The following is an 18,149-nucleotide window of genomic DNA, read 5'->3' on the forward strand; positions in this document are numbered from 1 at the left end:
AGTCCCTGGATCATACTAGAACGAAATACTAGAATAAATTGCTTGCAGGGATGCATGTGGCTGCTGCATTTTTCTGTGGATGTTATATTATTTTCTCATATCTGCTATACGTTATGTCCTCGATCTCTGTCTCAGTTGCGCTCACGCTTCTTGGACCTCTCCCTTCATCTCAGTCACCCAGACACAGACAGACATGCTCAAGCAGAATCTCGCACAGCAAGCAGACATGCACGCGTGCGCACACTCTCTCTCTCTCTCTCTCTCTCACTCTCACTCACTCACTCACACACACACACACACACACACCCTTTCTGAAGGTTCTGGGAGCAGCGGCAGCTGCGGTGGTTAGCGTAGAAACAGATTGGTCGTTGTGTTAGCTACAGCCCTGTCGGTTGATTGAATGGATGCTTCAGCAAGCCTTTTAAGACTGGATTCTTGTTTGGGATTTTCACAAGATAGAAGTAGGATATATTTTCTGGGATTTGTTTTATTTCTATGCTGTCCATCTTTTTTCTCTCTCCCCACCCTTTCCCGGTGTGGTGTCGTCTAGAACGAACAAGTCTCACGCCTGATCGGAAGTGGATGGAGGTGGATTTGTCGTCCGTTATGCTTTTCAATCTATAGATCTTTTTAGTGGAGGGCAGCGTAAAGGGCGCTTTTCCTTCCCTTTTTTCCCCATCCAAGTGTGCTCTTTTGTTTCATGGGGCTGAGCGTGCCCTGTAGCTCCCACAGTCAACTGAGCTATTGTTGGGATAAGGCCTCGACCACTAAGCGGACGATTCTCTACCCATCTCTTCCATCTCCTTCCCCCAATTCCCTGCTACTCTATACAAAAATCACCTTACGCCTGAATCACCTCCCCAACCATCTTTCCCCACACCTCCATCTATCCTCATCATCATCTTATCCTTGCCTCCCATGCCCCATTTTCTTCATCCCTATCCCTGCCCCCCTCCCCTCCCACAGTATAGTGGCTACGTAATGCGCCTCCCGATGCATGTGAAAGGGGATGCTACAAATGGTGGTTCGGACTGATCGCTGATAATAAAAAGGGTGATGTCTCTGCTGCATCGGATCTGCCCGGAAAAATGCAGCAGATGCCATTCCACTGCAGTCTGGATTGAGGGGCAGCCGTAGTAGCTTGCCTGTGGATGTGAATGAGAAAACGTGTGTGTGTGTGTGCGCGTGTGTGTATGCGAGCATGCACGCTGGTCCTCCATCATGTCTCTCGCTTGATCCCTCATATGGGGCACCCCTGCTGATGTGGGGGAGGCACTAAGCCTAAGGTAGGCCTCCCCCTGCCCCCTCCCCAGTAGTGCCCCCCCTTGCCTCCGGGGTCGCTATGAAGAAGACGCGCAGCACTAACCTGCGGCGGGCCTGGCCCAGTTCGGATCTGTCTGAGCGGCCACTGGAGCGCACACGCTCCCGGAGTGAGAAGGACTTCCGTCTACAGCAGAAACATCACCACACTCCACCTCCTCCACCGCACATCTCGCCAGGCCCCCCAAGGGGCTACAGAACACCAGGTGAGACTGACAGCAGCATAGCCAACCCCCCATTTTAGCATTTGAGAAGTTGTATTCTGCATTTATTTTTGGATATGCAATATTTGATTACATGGTCTGTGTGTGTCTGTGTTCAGTAGTATCAAGTAAGATACAGAAAATAAAAAAGCGAATAGAGAAGACACTGAAATGAAAATTATCGCTGGCAGTATAATATAATGCTCATTTTTCATTCCTTTCCAAAATTTTAAATTAAAGTTTTGCTTGAGAAACAGAAAGGTTAAAATTAAGAGACCACTGCCAATTGAATGCTTCTGTTCCTCACTCAAAAATTTGCTTCTGTTCCTCACTCAAAAAAGTGCAGTGGTTTCTTTATTTCTTCCAGAGCTGTAGATACAACATGTGACTTATTACATATTACTGAGGGAAGATATTGCAGCATAGCGTGTGCTTATTTATGAATTGAGACATTCATATTAAGATTGTTGTTCAACCATAGGGTTGCGGTCTTTGTGTCTCTGTATTAATAACATTGCTTCATGTGTCTGTGAGTTGCTTATCCACCTAGTATTGTTGTGTAAAGTCAGAGATATGACTGTGATCTTTAAAATCTGACAATATATTCACTCAAACTTTAACATTTTTGGTATTCCCACTGTACTAAATATATTTGAAAATTGTTCCTTATCTTTCAAAAGTAAATTTAATAATGTGGGGAGTGACAAAAATTCATACTTTGCTATTGTAAAACCACCCAGCAAACATCCAGGGGTCTGTGACAATCTGCTGACTCAACAAATTATTTTTTACTTGTTTAAACTGAATGTCAAAAAGATCTCAAAATAATTGCAAACTCTCCCCTGAATTGTTGTCCAATACCATCCATTTAAAATACATCAATACATCAAAACATGGAGAATGACAAAATATTTGTTCTTTTCAAAATCCTATTATTAGCATTGTGGGCAGTGGCTTATCAAACAATTATTTTACTAAGTAAACACACAGAGGGTGTCACACAGAGATAATGGAAACACCTGTAATGGCCGGCCTTTGCCTGTGCCGTGCTGGTCGTTCCGTTTCTATGTTCTATGCGTTTTAGTTCTAGTTTGCCTGTTTCTATGTTCAGTTTAGTTCTCGTTAGTGTATTGATTTCATCTGTCTTGTTAATCCCTTGTTTGGTCCCTATGTAAGTTCTTCCTGCCCCTGTGTTTCTTGTTGGTCATTGTTGCTGACAATATCGCCTGCTCCTTGTTGTTTGTGTGGTTGCCTTTCAGAGCCTTTTGTTTTCACCAAGTCTTTTTATTAAAATACCTTTTGTTTACGCAACTCCTGCACCCTGACGATTTGTGACAACACTTACAAATATTAAGGACCTAATAAGTAGTGATGGGCAAAAAAACACTTTCGGAAACACTAAGACAATATTGAAACGTGTGTCGAGGCTTTACGTACCGCTCAAAACATTTACTTGACAATGACATTTACTGGTGGGAAATAAAAATCTGATGTTCAGTGTTCATAGAGACGTATTTTCCCATATTGCCAGAACATTTTTCGAAGCTAAACAGTTTGGTGTGTGTGTGCTTCTTGAAAAGTGAAAGTAAAATGTGGGGTTCGTACCCGGCATTCCTATTGCCTTTCCGGCTTGCTTTTCATTTAACCATTCCTCCATCATAATGTTTTAGAATAGAAAGGCTTGTGGGTGAAAAGGGTTTCATTCATATATTCCTTTTGCAGTAAATTAGACATTATTTGAACAACAAGAATATTATTTAAAAACCAATACCTGAAGATCATGTGGATAAATATCACGTGACAGTGTTTCGACACCTGCCGTCAGGTGACCAGAAATGTTTCAGAACATCGTTCCGATTCAGTGAGTGTCGGAAAGGTGTTGAAAAGCTCAGAACAGTATAGAGCGTGTGCATAACAGCCCATCACTACTCGAGACAATGTTCCGATGCAGTTAGTGTTGAACAGCCCATCAATACTTTTCAACATGCTTTTTTTAACAATGCATCCATTATAATGGTTTGGATGTCAGAGCCATGGGATGCTCTAAATGAAATGAACAATTTAAAAACAATAAATAGTGAAGTTTAATTTGGGAGAAAATTCAAGATGATTGTCTTGTACCTACCCTTTCCGTTTTTGGCTTAATGTTGTTTCGTGTTTTGGGGGAATGCATTTACAGTGAGGGGAAAAAAGTATTTGATCCTCTGCTGATTTTGTAAGTTTGACAATAAAAAAAAATGTAAGTCTATAAATTTAATGTTAGATTTATTTGAACAGTGAGAGACAGAATTAAAAAATCCAGAAAAACACATTTCAAAAATGTTATAAATTCATTTGCATTTTAATGAGTGAAATACGTATTTGGTCCCCTCTCAATCAGAAAGATTTCTGGCTCCCGGGAGTTTTTTATACAGGTAACGAGCTGAGATTAGGAGCACACTGCTCATAATCTCACTTTGTTACCTGTTTAAAAGACACCTGTCCACAGAATCAATCTATCAGATTCCAAACTCTCCACCATGGCCAAGACCAAAGAGCCGTTGAAGGATGTCAGGGATAAGAATGTAGGCCTATACAAGGCTGGAATGGGCTACAAGACCATCGCCAAGCAGCTTGGTGAGATGGTGACAACGGTTGGTGCGATTATTCGCAAATGGAAGAAACACAAAAGAACTGTGTTCTGGGGCTCCATGTAAGATCTCACCTTGTGGAGTTGCAATGATCATGAGAACGGTGAGGAATCAGCCCAGAACTACACAGGAGGATCTTATCAATGATCTCAAGGCAGCTGGGACCATAGTCACCAAGAAAACAATTGGTAACACACTACTCCGTGAATGACTGAAATCCTGCAGCGCCCGCAAGGTCCCCCTGCTCAAGAAAGAACATGTACAGGCCCGTCTGAAGTTTGCCAATGAACATCTGAATGATTCAGAGGAGAACTGGGTGAAAGTGTTGTGGTCAGATAAGAACAAAATCGAGCTCTTAGGCATCAACTGAACTTGCCATGTTTGGAGGAGGAGGAATGCTGCCTATGACCCCAAGAACACCATCACTACCGTCAAACATGTAGGTGGAAACATTATGCTTTGGGGGTGTTCTTCTGCTAAGAGGACAGGACAACTTCACCGCATCAAAGGGACGATGGACAGGCCATGTACCATCAAATCTTGGGTGAGAACCTCCTTCCCTCAGCCAGGGCATTGAAAATGTGGATGGGTATTCCAGAATGACAATGACCCAAAACACACGACCAAGGCAACAAAGGAGTGGCTCAAGAAGAAGCACATTAAGGTCCTGAAGTGGCCTAGCCAGTCTCCAGACCTGAATCCCATAGATAATCTGTGGAGGGAGCGGAAGCCTCGAAACCTTAATGACTTGGAGAAGATCTGCATAGAGGAATGGAACAAAATCCCTCATGAGATATGAGCAAAGCTGGTGGCCAACTACAAGAAACGTCTGACCTCTGTGACTGCCAGCAAGGGTTTTGCCACCAAGTACTATGTCATGTTTTGCAGAGGGGTCGAATACTTATTTCACTCCTTAAAATGCGAATCAGTTTATAACATTTTTGACATGCGTTTTTCTGGATTTTGTTGTTGTTATTCTGTCTCTGACTGTTCAAATAAACCTACCATTAAAATGATAGACTGATCATTTCTTTGTCAGTGGGCAAACGTGCAAAATCCGCAGGGGATCAAAAAAATTTTACCTCACTGTAGGTTTGGGAAAGGTGTATTGTATTGCGAGTGTGTCATCGTATTAGTGGTATGTTTTGCACTTCTGGGGGGAGTATTTTTATTGGGGATGTGTAATTGTATTTGTGGTTGTGTTTTGCACTTCTGGGCCACTATACATTACCTTTTGTTTTAACACTAGAACCGCCAGGCCTTTCATATCACCATTATCTGCTAGAGCCACCGCCATTTGGCATCATTAGTATATGAATAATCACAATTAGCATTTACATACTCCTCTGCAGCATCAACAGACATATGAAACACTATAGTAAATATAGTAAAGTGTATACAAACAATGAATTACATAATTTGAAGAATACAGGAATGTGGTTGTCCTTAAGGTCTTATTATTAGAATAAGAAAAAAATAATTTCATCTCAGGCTATAGAATGGCCTACACTAAACTTATTAACCACAGATTAATTTTGCATAGGCCCATTCCATCGAATTTTGCTTTTATTTTAACATTTTTTTGGTGATATAGAAGTTAAAATAAGTAACATTATCATCCAATTTGCCAAGATCAGAGGCCTGATAAACATGATAAATTGCAAATAAATAACACAAATACATTGTCATAATGTGCCCATCAATGCTATGCATGTAAACAATTTCAAAGAATGATTTACAGTAGCCTACATAATGAAAAATTCATACAGATTATAGGATGTTGAATATTTTGTTTCTCTCTTATTGAAAAACATCTGATACATTTGTTGATGTGAGTTGAGGGAAGTGACAGAAAGGGTCTGCTAGATTATGTAAGCACAAAGCACCTGCTGTGCCAGCAAGCAGGGGCGTTGGACTGGGGGGAAAAGGGGTACTAAGTATATAGGGCCCTAATGTGTAGAGGGGCCCTCAAAAATGTTTGAATCTTGAATAAAGTGGGGAGGGGCCCCTTGGAGACCGCCTATGTACAGGGCCCAGAATTTTGTGCTACATCCATGCCAGCAAGCGCTACCTGGCTACTCACCCCCTTCCTGCTCCACGCCTGGGCCGAGGCACACCCCTTCCAGAAGTGCCCTTTCTCACCGCAGAACAGGCACAGATCCTGCTGACTCCGTCGCTCTTTCTCCTCTGCGGTGAGCCTCGTAATCCCTAGTTTCATGGACTCGAGAGGGAGAGGGATGGGCGCGGCGTGCCAAATGGTCACGATCCAGAAGCTGCACGTCGATGGCAATGGCCCAGGCGATGTACGCATGCCAGCTCTATCTGAACCTCAGTTCGCAGTCCCCTGAGAAAAACAGTCCGTAGCGGTCAGTGGCTCATTCCAGGGACTGGACGCCGCCACCGTCCGGAAGGACAGTGCGTACTCTGAGACCATGCCCGTTCGAGAGCGTGCCCAGTTAAGAGGGCTATTATCTTTGTCACCTTCTCTAATCTGTATAGTGTTCATCTCCAAAATACAGTTCACACTGGAGAAAGAAACCACGACAACCCTCCGGATTACTATCGTATTTATCAGATAAAGCTCTCCGGAATTCTCTTACCTGGGCGCGGCTAGACTCCACATGGTCGACAACGGGAGGCGCAGCAACACCGACTGGCTTAAATGGGCTCTCCCCTCCCAACCATGCTGCCACGTGCGACATCCTATCGCCGAATGCTTTTACCATTCTGTCGATCTGTCCATCCATGGCGCACGACCCTTTCTGCAAAGCGTCCGGCTAGCGGGCCACTGACGGCAGCCGCTTTATTTAAATAGCGTGCTTCGCAGTCGGGCCGCCAGTGGGCCTCTTTCATGACAATGCCTTCTAACAATACTCTGATCAGCGGCTCACCAGCGGCCCAACGGCGGCTAGCCACTTTCATGCAATAAACCCAGTAGGATGCCTCACGCCCCAATATTAGGTTTTATTTATAATAACCCTTAATAATAATTGGTCATATCACAAATGACAATGAACTGAATAAAATCTAAACAATGTATTTCAAATAGTGCAAGATGCATACAAAAAACATGCATTATACAGCAAGCATACAAAATAAACATGTTCAAATGAATTGAAATAAAAAATTTACAAAATCAAATAGTGCAAGAAAACGTGTCCAGCAACAGATAGTAAAATTACAGTATTTGAATGTGAAAGTACAAAATAAACATAATACAATACAAAATAAACAAGGGCTAGAATGGCAGTAATATACATAAGTATGACCTAGCAGCAATCAATAGTTATTGAATATCATAGATACATCAGTGCAATAAGCTTATGAATGGTGGCATAATACTACAACTACAGTCAGAATTAAGAACATTCACACAGAGCTATAAATATATTAAGAGGATAATGCAATCATATACACTCAACTAAAGGATTATTAGGAACACCTGTTCAATTTCTCTTGAACTCCAAACTGAATGTCAGAATGGGAAAGAAAGGTGATTTAAGCAAGTTTGAGTGTGGCATGGTTGTTGGTGCCAGACAACTCAGTAACGGAATTGCAACAGATCCAGGTTTAGCTAGTCTATCTAAATTTACTGCCAAGAGTAACGTTATCCACATGATGTGGATAACGTTACACAAAGAAACATGATTTAGCCAACGTTACATATCAGTTGATAAAAGTTACAAGGAGTAAGCACATATTATAAAATTCTAACTTGTTGATACCCTAAGAAACAATTTAGACAAGTTAGCTAACGATGTTACCATACCTGTTCAACTGTTGATATGCGAAGAAGCACAAAACATCCGAACTTGAGGATAAACGAAGAAACAAAATATAGTAAGCAACCAAACTTGTTGGCACATGAATAAACAAGGGTTACTGTAGGTATTTAATCTCAGGCCAAAGCTGTTTTTTTCAAGCTCAGTTTCTATAACTTGTTTTTCCGCCAATGGTTTAGAACATGGGTTCAGCTACCCGTAACTTGACTAAATAATTAGAATGTTAATAGAATATTGCAAACAGTCATTGTTTAATACAAAACAATCATTACGTTCTACTCAGTAACCTAACAACACTTAACACTAGTTATTTATAATAGAACAGAACTCACCATAGATGTAGGTGACTCGGCTTTCAACAATTTTCGGTCTGATATCCAAAAAATCCTTGATTTTCGTTTGTTTCGGGAGTTCATCAAATTGTAGTAAAACAATGTGATAATCCACATGTTGTAGTGTCCAATTCAGAGCTTATAGCTTATACCTTATACACTTTGAACAAGAGTTGACGAGAGAACCAAGTCGCTAAAATAAAAGTTCCTTCTAGTTTTCACGGTACAACAGCGTGGGATCCAAATGGCGACTGTCTTGCCCATAGACATATGGTCTTGCCTTACACATTTCGCTATAGCGCCATCTACGGACACGGCAGTGTTTAAACACAGGCAGTGTCCCCCATGAAGCATTAAAGTCGAGGCTATAGACGAGTTGAGCCGGTACCATGCAGTGGAAAATGGCCATTAGTTCGGGAAAATATTATTATAAGCAATGGCGAGATTTGTTTACTGTACATGTCCACACAAAGATCCTTTACACAAGCAATAGTGCAATAGTCAAAGTCTATTTTATTTATAAACTCCCAATGTTGACCAAAATTCTGTACACTAAGATTTTACAATATTAAAATAAATCAAATAATCAGTACAAGAATAAAAGGGGTACAATAGCATCTCTGAAAAAAAATGGCAACACAAGCAGATACAGCAGACTAAAGCGCACGCCCTCTTTTCAATTTATTGTGTAACACAGTTGGGCCGCTGGTGGAAAGCCGCCTGAGATGCAAATTAGTTTAGGCAAATTGAGATCAGGAGAAAAGCGGCAAAAGCTGGTGGCCCGCTGGCTGTACGACATTATAGCCGCCGGCGGCCAGCCAGCAGCAAAACGCCAGCGGTGCGCCAGCGATTGCTCACTGGGACCCTGACTCATCTCAAACTAGGCAGTGCAGGGAAAACGAAAATAAAAAAAACAAACAAACTTATTGTAAAAAGAAAAAAGTGCCTCTATGGTGACGGGTTATTGTATGAGGTGCGAGGGAAACGAGGGCGTAAAAGGCGAGGCAAAAATGAATGAAACAAAAGGGAGAATGAAAATTTATTTATTTTCTTTTAATGCAGTCTTTGAAAATGCGGCACCACACGGTCCAACTGACAGACATAATAACCTGTGAGGTGCAGGTGAAAACAACCAGGAACTAATATAGACATCATAATAACTAACTCAAAACAGGAATGTGCATGTGTGAGGAGTGTGCTGCTGCCATCTGCTAGTTAGTACGACGGCGAGGTGGAGCGCCGAAGAGGGAAAGAGGACACAGCGTCTCATGGGTCATTTTTTGAATGGTCAAGGAAATCGTGTGTATTACATTTCTAAGTTCATTCAAATTCAACCATCTTTTATCTGGGATTATTGCTCATTCATCCATTGATGTCATTCATTCAGTGATGGTTGATTAGTGACTGCGTACCATTACCCAGATAGCAATGAGTCGGCGGACCGGAGACGGTCCTCCAGAGACAGTAGAACCGTCAGAATGTCTTAATCGCAAACACGTTTGCTGGCTCACCGCCAGCGGCAGCCTTCCTACTGCCTTTGTTCTGCGGCCGGCCCGTGGGCCAACCGCCGTTCCACCGCCGTTATACAGAAGGCGGACCTTCCGCGGCAAACGCTATTTGAGCGATCTGCCGCTTTTATATATATAATATTTATAGCATGCAGTTTATCGAGAATAATGATTGATCAAACCAGACAAATTTCCATTTGGTGTTTTAATTCAACATTTCAAAGTACAGTAACTGTCATTCAAATAAGATGTGTCAGATCACTGAAATAAATAACAGGCAGAAAAAAAATATACATATAAAAACACACTACAGAACATGCAGGTTTCCAATTACATTTTGGTTAAAAAAAAATAAAACAGCCCTACAAGCAAATAACACAAACACAATAATTGTTAATAATAAAGAGATCAGCTCTGGGATGAAAATAATTACCAGTAAACATAAGTAATGAGGATATTTGGTACCAAAGAATGTGCAGGATACCAAATAAATCCAGGTATAACAACACATAAGACATAGGCCTAGAATATACCTTAATAGCTGAAATCTTTGTGCTGTACACGAGATGCCAGTGGCGTCCAAGGGCCAATAACAAAGCGATGACTTTCTCTTATTGATAACCATTGACGTAAAAATATGTTTGAAGTAATTGCATACATTTAATGAATTGGACTTAAATGTAAAACTTAGCGCAATGTATTACATACCTCTAGCGTTTTCACCCATATGCTGCCAGGGTAAATTTGCTGCTGGTGGTGTAAAGCTTAGTACTTGACGAGCTGGGGGAACAAACATAACAGCTTTAATTTCACTGCAGAGATTGCATATTCAGTAATGAAACAATAATTGAACTGTGCAAAGCTAATGATATGTACAACACACCTCAACACCTTTTATCCAGAAAGTCAAGTGCCCTAATGAAAAACATCTTATGGATAAAAGGATTCCTAATCTTAAATGGAAGCAAAAGTTTCCAAGACAAAAAACCTCACAAATAACATCACTTACTTGTACTCAAACTCTTGGCTCTGTGAAGTGGAATCTGGATTACTGGGGAGAAACCTGGTTCTGAGAAAGAGGGAACAGAAAATTGAAAATCTAACAGTGTAGAGTTTAGTTACAGGATCACAAATTAAGCATCACAGCAATACATTTTACATACCAGCTCTGAAGTCTACAGATGGCTCAACATTTTCCTGGTTTTCTGGAATCGATGCAACTTCTGTAGCATGTAGTGATTCAAGTGAATGTCCTGTTTGTCCCTCTCAACTCCTTCCAATATTATTTTCCTTTTGGCCCAGTAACTAGACATTGTGACTAACAATGCATTTACCTTTAAAGCCAAAACGATTGACCAACAGTAGGTCTCTTGGGTGAAGATAACCGGTTATGCTCTGGTCAAGGTATCTGCAAGAAAACATGAACAAAACCGGATTGTTAACGTTAGGAATATACAGTAGCTTTGCTGTGTGTGGGGGGGGGTGTCATTATCAGCCAAATGTGGAACAGTGAAATTGTTAAAAATAAAATGTATTCATTGAGTGTTGTGATTCAAGTGAACAATTTTCCTCAAACATAAAAAGTACAGCAGTTCAGAGAATTAGAAATCACAATCACCTTAAATCCAGTACTGTAGCAACACAGCACAAAACGTGCTAGCCACAGTGTGTAACAAAGACAAAACAGCATGTGCTAGCTAACACTTACTAGCCACTCTAGCAGCATAAAAGTTAAACTTAGTCTTTCTAGATGTAAAGCTTTTGCTACCTACTATAGCTCGTTACATTTCTACATGTATTAGCAGCATTGCGTAAACAAGGCTACTTTAGCTAGTTAGGCCAGTGTGGGGGGTGGATTCTGCCACGGAGATGTAGATAAGCGACCTACTGTCAACTTGCTCCCATTTAACGTCGCCGTGAGCGAATCTCTTATCCTTTAGGTTGCCGTTAAAAGTTTCGTTTGTGCTGATGCAGCGTTGCATATATTAGACATTTAATTTTAGCTGTCACCAGCCCCACAACCTGCTCCAAACTCCCTCAAAATAGGCTCAATCATTTATGCTCTGTTTGTGCCGCTGAAAGGTTTGTTTGTGCTTCTACAGTTTTTGGTACATACCTATTCCTACTGGATAGTGCACTGGCTTTAATCTCTTTCCACTATAGCTCTGATCGAAATAAAACTCCATCGAAATAGGCTCAATTGTTCTCCATTTGTGCATTTACATTTTTCATTGTACTGACCCAAACGAAGCACAAACGATTGAGCCTATTTTGAGTGAATTTGATCTATCACATATTATTTAATATTTCAAATATGAAAGCATCACAAAAACTATAACGGCACAAACAAAATCATTTATGGGTGAATTTGGAGGATTTGGGGGGCGGAGTGACTATAAATTAACTATAAAATATTTTTAGAATTAACTATAAAATATTTTTTAGGACTAATACTTAAAATGACAGCAGCACAACTGGAGTAGAAGCGATTAAAGGTTTTTATCTGTGTAAAGATGGTCCCCCATCCAGCGCAAATCTATGGCGAAATAGGCTTAATCGTTCGTGCTGGTTTGTGCCGTAAAATGTTTTGTTTGTGCTGCTATAATTTCTTAGATATATAATGATATTTTGTAGGTAAAATTAACTCAAAATAGGCTCAACCATTTGTGCTCCTTTTGTGCCGATAAAGGTTTGTTATTACAACTGCTTTCTTACCACTGCTTTCTTACTGATAGTGACATAGCTATAGTGGAAAGAGAGTACACAATTATTTTATTATTTGTAATTATTTTACAAATATTTTGTTAAACCCCCATGATTGAAATGTTGAATCTTTATTTTGCTACACTCACGGCGGCGACGTTCAGACGTTGCACATTGTTAATCACTCACGGCGACGTTCAGACGTTGCACATGTAAATCACTCACGGCGGCGACGGCGTTACAATTATTTACACTGACTACTAGTGTAGTCAGTGTAAATAATTGTCACACAAATAGTTTATAACAACATGATATTACAACATAAGGAATTCTACTCATATTAACAGGTATTCATATTTTTGCTTGGTTAACTGTCTGAATGGCTAGTAACATAAAATGATAACACATGCCTTGGTCAAAATATCACTGAGCCAAAACATACACTCTCTATTCATGAAAATACTAATGAGTAAATGTTACAGAATACAATGAAATGTACAGTGATCACCGCATATTTACAGCTAAATCCAAAATCTAAATGTACAGCTGTAATCAGTCTGTGTGTAGTTCACTTGTTTAGCCACATGGTGTATCAGGCAAACGTCCTACATAACATAAAATAGAAATGTAAAATATAAAAGAAAAAAATAATACACCACAAATGATGTGGTATTACTATGGATCAAAATAAATGGTTAATCAGAATATATCCTGCTAAAGGTGCATTTTTATATAGGTATGTACACACCCAGAAAATTAGTTTTTTGCTCAGATGTGTACAGATATGAACAGATCATACATTATCATGAATTTCTTTAGATCATACTGTTTTTATTCTTATCTGCTCTGTTGCGGAGTAAGGAAACTAAGCATTTCATGACAAATACAAACATTTCGAACTTGAACAGATAAAGGCAACTTAATTCAACAACTGACACTGAGATATTAATACTTTGCAATCACTTACTTTCCAAAAATAAACAGAAATGCAATTTCTTTAGGGAGCACTTATTGAAAGTACACCAATAGCTTCAGTAACATTACAATAATAAAAGCGTCTGCTGCATGATGTAAATGTTAAATCCATGATTGACTCCATTATGGCAGGTTGGCCTGGCCCTGATGCATGAATGCCACCCAAAACCATAATATAACTTCTCTTTGCTCTTTCTCTGCTTTAAGTGGCATCACAGTAAATCGGTATACGTAAGGAATAAGGCACAAGCGGGTTTGGTACATGAACATTGTACCACAGCTAAGAACTTAAGCGTGATGCATCGTGCAGTGCCTTGACACAAGATTTGGATATACCGTGGATATAAGCAATTCTCACAAACCCCAGAGATTTCTTTTCACTCTTATAAACCAATTACCAATTTAGTTAGACCTGGGTGTGTCTGTCCATGTCTGGCTGACCTTGGCAGTATATGTTAGTAGAACTGGTCAGCTTAATAAACCTCTGCATCATGCCTGCTCCAGATGTGGCTGATATTGCTACAGTTGTTCTGTCCCTTGAGAGTTGATATTGTGATTTTTACCATTTTGCATGTTTGTAAATTACCTGTTTTGTATACGCATTTCTGTGTTTCTCAATGTAATTTCTCATCTGAAAATTGGATTGGAGTGCAATGATTCCTTGAATGTATTATAATTTACAAGCTAATTTGAGCGCAAGGTTCAGAACGCATTTTGTTAATATTTAAGCAATGTTGCATTTTGGAATGCCGTATTGAAAATGTACAAGGATTAATTGAATCTCCTAAACAGATTTTCGAGTTGAGCACAATCTTATAGCTTACAAAAGATATCTGAGGTGGATGACAGAATAATTATTTCCCAGTTCAATAAAAACCCCTTCTTGGCCAGATCAGTAAACCCTCAGCGACTTAAAAGAAAGATGGGAAGGGAGGAGTAATGAGAAGGTGAGCATCTGCTTATGAGCCAAAGCATACCACCTCTTCTGTGAAGCATGGTGGAGGAAGTGTTATGGCACCTCTTCTGTGAAGCATGGTGGAGGAAGTGTTATGGCACCTCTTACAGACTCTACTTCATTTTGTATTTTTGTACTCTGTGTACTGTGTGTAACTGTATGTTGTCCTGCACGTTTGCGCTTTGTCTCGGCCAGGTCACCATTGCAAATGAGAATCTGTCTCAATCGGCCTACCTGGTTAAATAAAGGTTACATAAAAAATACAAATAAACTATTCTGTTAAGCATGGTGGAGGAAGTGTTATGGCAACTGTTCTGTTAAGCATGGTGGAGGAAGTGTTGTGGCACCAGTTCTGTTAAGCATGGTGGAGGAAGTGTTATGGCACCTGTTCTGTGAAACATGGTGGAGGAAGTGTTATGGCACCTGTTCTGTGAAGTGTGGTGGAGGAAGTGTTGTGGCACCTGTTCTGTGAAGTGTGGTGGAGGAAGTGTTGTGGCACCTGTTCTGTGAAGTGTGGTGGAGGAAGTGTTATGGCACCTGTTCTGTTAATCATGGTGGAGGAAGTGTTGTGGCACCTGTTCTGTGAAGTGTGGTGGAGGAAGTGTTGTGGCATGTGCATGTATGGCTGCCAATGATGTGACTGTAGAAAAAAGCACCTGTCAATCATCTGACCTGCATGGATGTTTTTGCTAGAGACAAACCTGAGGGCAAAAGGCACCAAAAACAAGCAGGAACTGTAGAGGTTGTTTCCACATATGGGGAGGGGGGGATTATCCAGTGATATACTGTCAAACATGGCTTGACTGATGACCCCAGGCCTTCATGGCCATGCAAACTCTCCCCTTACAATGAAAAGTGTCTAGGCTCCAAGAGATATTTGGGACATTGGGACAGGAACACACTCCTCCAACTGGTAGTTATTCTAGTAGAATGGTGGTAGGAAGAACCAATATTCTATTTTTTATTAAATACACCTGTATACAATGCATAAAAAGGACATGTAAATTAATCCAGCACAATATTGGCTGATCATGGTCCACAGGGATGTCTGGGCAGTGGTGGATGGGCCATAAATTGGAGTTTCAATACCTGGATTTACAGTCTTGATATTCTTCCAATATATATTGAACGTTCAAAAGTTCTAATTTACAGTTCTCTATATAGGAGCAGTAGAAAAGGGTATGTTATTCTTAGAGGAATTAGATAACAAGTGCAGTATGCAATGAACAAACCAAAGTTGTAATCTGCTAAAGCCAAAGAAATTCACTCACGGCGACGTTAAGCCAAAGAAATTCACTCACGGTGACGTACAGCATAAAAGATTCACTCACGGCAACGTTAAATGGGAGCAAGTTGACGGTAGGTCGCTTATCTGCATCTCCGTGGCAGAATCCACCCCCCATACGCCAGCAGGACGCACCTATAGCCGACAGCTTAGGGCCGGCGGCAAAAAGAAGCCGTGCGGATATTTTTTGCTATCTGGGTTGGCGTAGGCATTTAGCTGTTCTAGTGTTAATGGGAATGATAAATAAAATAAAGCTTAACAAGCAAGCTTACAAGCATATAAGTAATAAAGTACAGTTTTTTCCAGACAAAAGATTATAAAGAATTGCAATGATAACCTTATTATTATATAACATGTATAATAATAATTATTATCACAGAATGACAGAATTATTCAACTAGCTCCAACTAGAGAAGTTTAGAGTAAGGGCAAGGAAACATTTCTCACTCCCAACTAATCCGCTTGATAGACCTTTGTTTTACCGGACCGAGTCCAGTTTATGATTATGTTGTGAAAGACTAACTGCAACTGACATGTCTAACATCTTAAATTGCTTGAAGGGTTGGACTGTGTGGCTTGAAAAACTGCTCTCTCACTTAGGAAAAGCAGGTTAGAGGGGGGGCAACAAAACATATTGCTCTCTCCCAACTAATGCGCTTGATAGAACTTTGTGAATAAATACATTAACTACGCCAAAAAATAACAACAGAAATATTCAGTTTATTGACAAAGCAAGATGTTCTTAGAGTTGTATACATACAATTAGTCTTTTAGTTTCTGTTCCTCTTCTGTCTTAATAAACAAGTGAATATAGTTACCTGAAACCAAATCATTATGAAAATTGATCAATAACTAGTTAACAGTAATTTTTTTCATTATATGTACTGTATAGCTATTAGCTACCCATCTACACTATATTTTCGATTCGCAAATGGCATTCCATACACTATGTTTCAAATTAGCACAGCAATAGAGTATTGGCCACTTATCACAACAAAGCTGGCATTAGCCCATAAATAGTTCCTCTTCAAACCCCCTTGTTCACCACAATAATTTCTACTTGCGGCCCAGCCCAAGTAGGCTTTCCTAGTTTTTCTTTCTTGTTTTGGTACACTCATGTCTTCTATTTAACCAACATATGAAATTGGTAACTATGAACTGCCATGTCATTTAAAAAAGACTGGTTGTTATTAAAGATTTCCCATTGATTTCACACAAGGAAAGAGATTCACATACTTTCAAGCAGAACAGTACAATGATAAAAGTAACCCAATTTAACAAGAGAACCAGGCAAGACTCGTTCTTCTGGCCTGCGATTAGAAGGGATGAATATTGTTGTCCCTCTCTGGATTTGATACGCAGTTTCCTATGTGGCAGACTGTCTTTAACTACTTCGCTATTTAAACAGTGGGTAGTGTTACACATGTTATGTGTGCAGAGATGTGGTGTTTGTTTGGTTCTGTATTGTCAAAATAATTTGTCGAAACTCCACGGATCTCGAAACTAGTTCCCTACATTAGCTGACATCCAAACCAACAACAGGTATAACAGGGTTGCTACACTACATTCAATGCTTTAAATTACAAAGCGATTATTGTAGATTGCTAACTAATAGCTATACAGTACCTATAATGAAAACAATGACTCCAATCACTCCAAGGCTTGTTAGTTTCTTTAGAAAACAATGACAGTAGAATAGCTAACCACTAATGCTGAATTTCTTTTGTCCATGCCAAGGATGGAATGCCAGTCACCCACGTGGCAGTCCGCGTCTCTGACCACTACACAATTTAACAATGGGTGGGTGTACAGGCGGGCGGTCGCTCGCTCGCTCACTCAGTAAGAGACATTTGTTCTGCTTATGCAGTCCGGCAAAAATGACACATAAATGAAACTTTGAAAATAAACAGAAAGGCAATGACCTTATGCAGAAAACCCCTACATTTACAATCACAAACAACTGCTAAAATTAGAATCAGATGTACCAAAACAGTTGCAAATGATTAGAAAATCATTACAGAGAGTAATGGGAGGGTCCAGCCTTTCATAAAGATTTGAAACTTGGTCTGGTTTGGTCTTAACCATATGGGTACGTGGTAACACTTTATGCCAACATTTAATGACATATCTGAGGTTCTCAGAATAAATTATTATTATTAATCTTAATCATGAATCTGGGATGAATTGCAAAGCCATTTTCAAGCAATTGGAAGCTCATTATTCCACTGTCTACAAATAGAGAAAAGGCCACCATTGCCACAATCAATGTCAAAGTGAATGAGACAACTGTCAGAAACTGTCAGGTGCACAAACTTGGTCTCTGCTTTCAAAATTGAATATCCAGACTGACGTTTCCCAGACATTACCTGGGTGAAGACCAAAAGTACTGGAGCAGCAAGCTCTGGACAGATGACCCAAAGGTGGAGTTGTTTGGCTGTTGTTTGGCCGCAATGCAG

The 18,149-nt window shown here is 40.2% G+C and overlaps 1 protein-coding gene across 1 annotated transcript in view; it reads left to right on the plus strand.

Moving 5' to 3' along the window:
- Positions 1-207: 207 nt before the first annotated feature.
- The window catches only part of stox2a (storkhead box 2a), a 123,190-nt gene continuing 105,248 nt past the window's right edge, over positions 208-18,149 (plus strand). Inside the window, exon 1 of the mRNA XM_013133049.4 lies at positions 208-1,526. Within this exon, the coding sequence (XP_012988503.2) occupies positions 1,343-1,526 (184 nt within the window). The 5' untranslated portion in view covers positions 208-1,342. The remainder of the gene's footprint in view (positions 1,527-18,149) is intronic.

Source organism: Esox lucius, chromosome 25 (assembly GCF_011004845.1).
Source record: "Esox lucius isolate fEsoLuc1 chromosome 25, fEsoLuc1.pri, whole genome shotgun sequence".
NCBI classification, from domain to species: domain Eukaryota; kingdom Metazoa; phylum Chordata; class Actinopteri; order Esociformes; family Esocidae; genus Esox; species Esox lucius.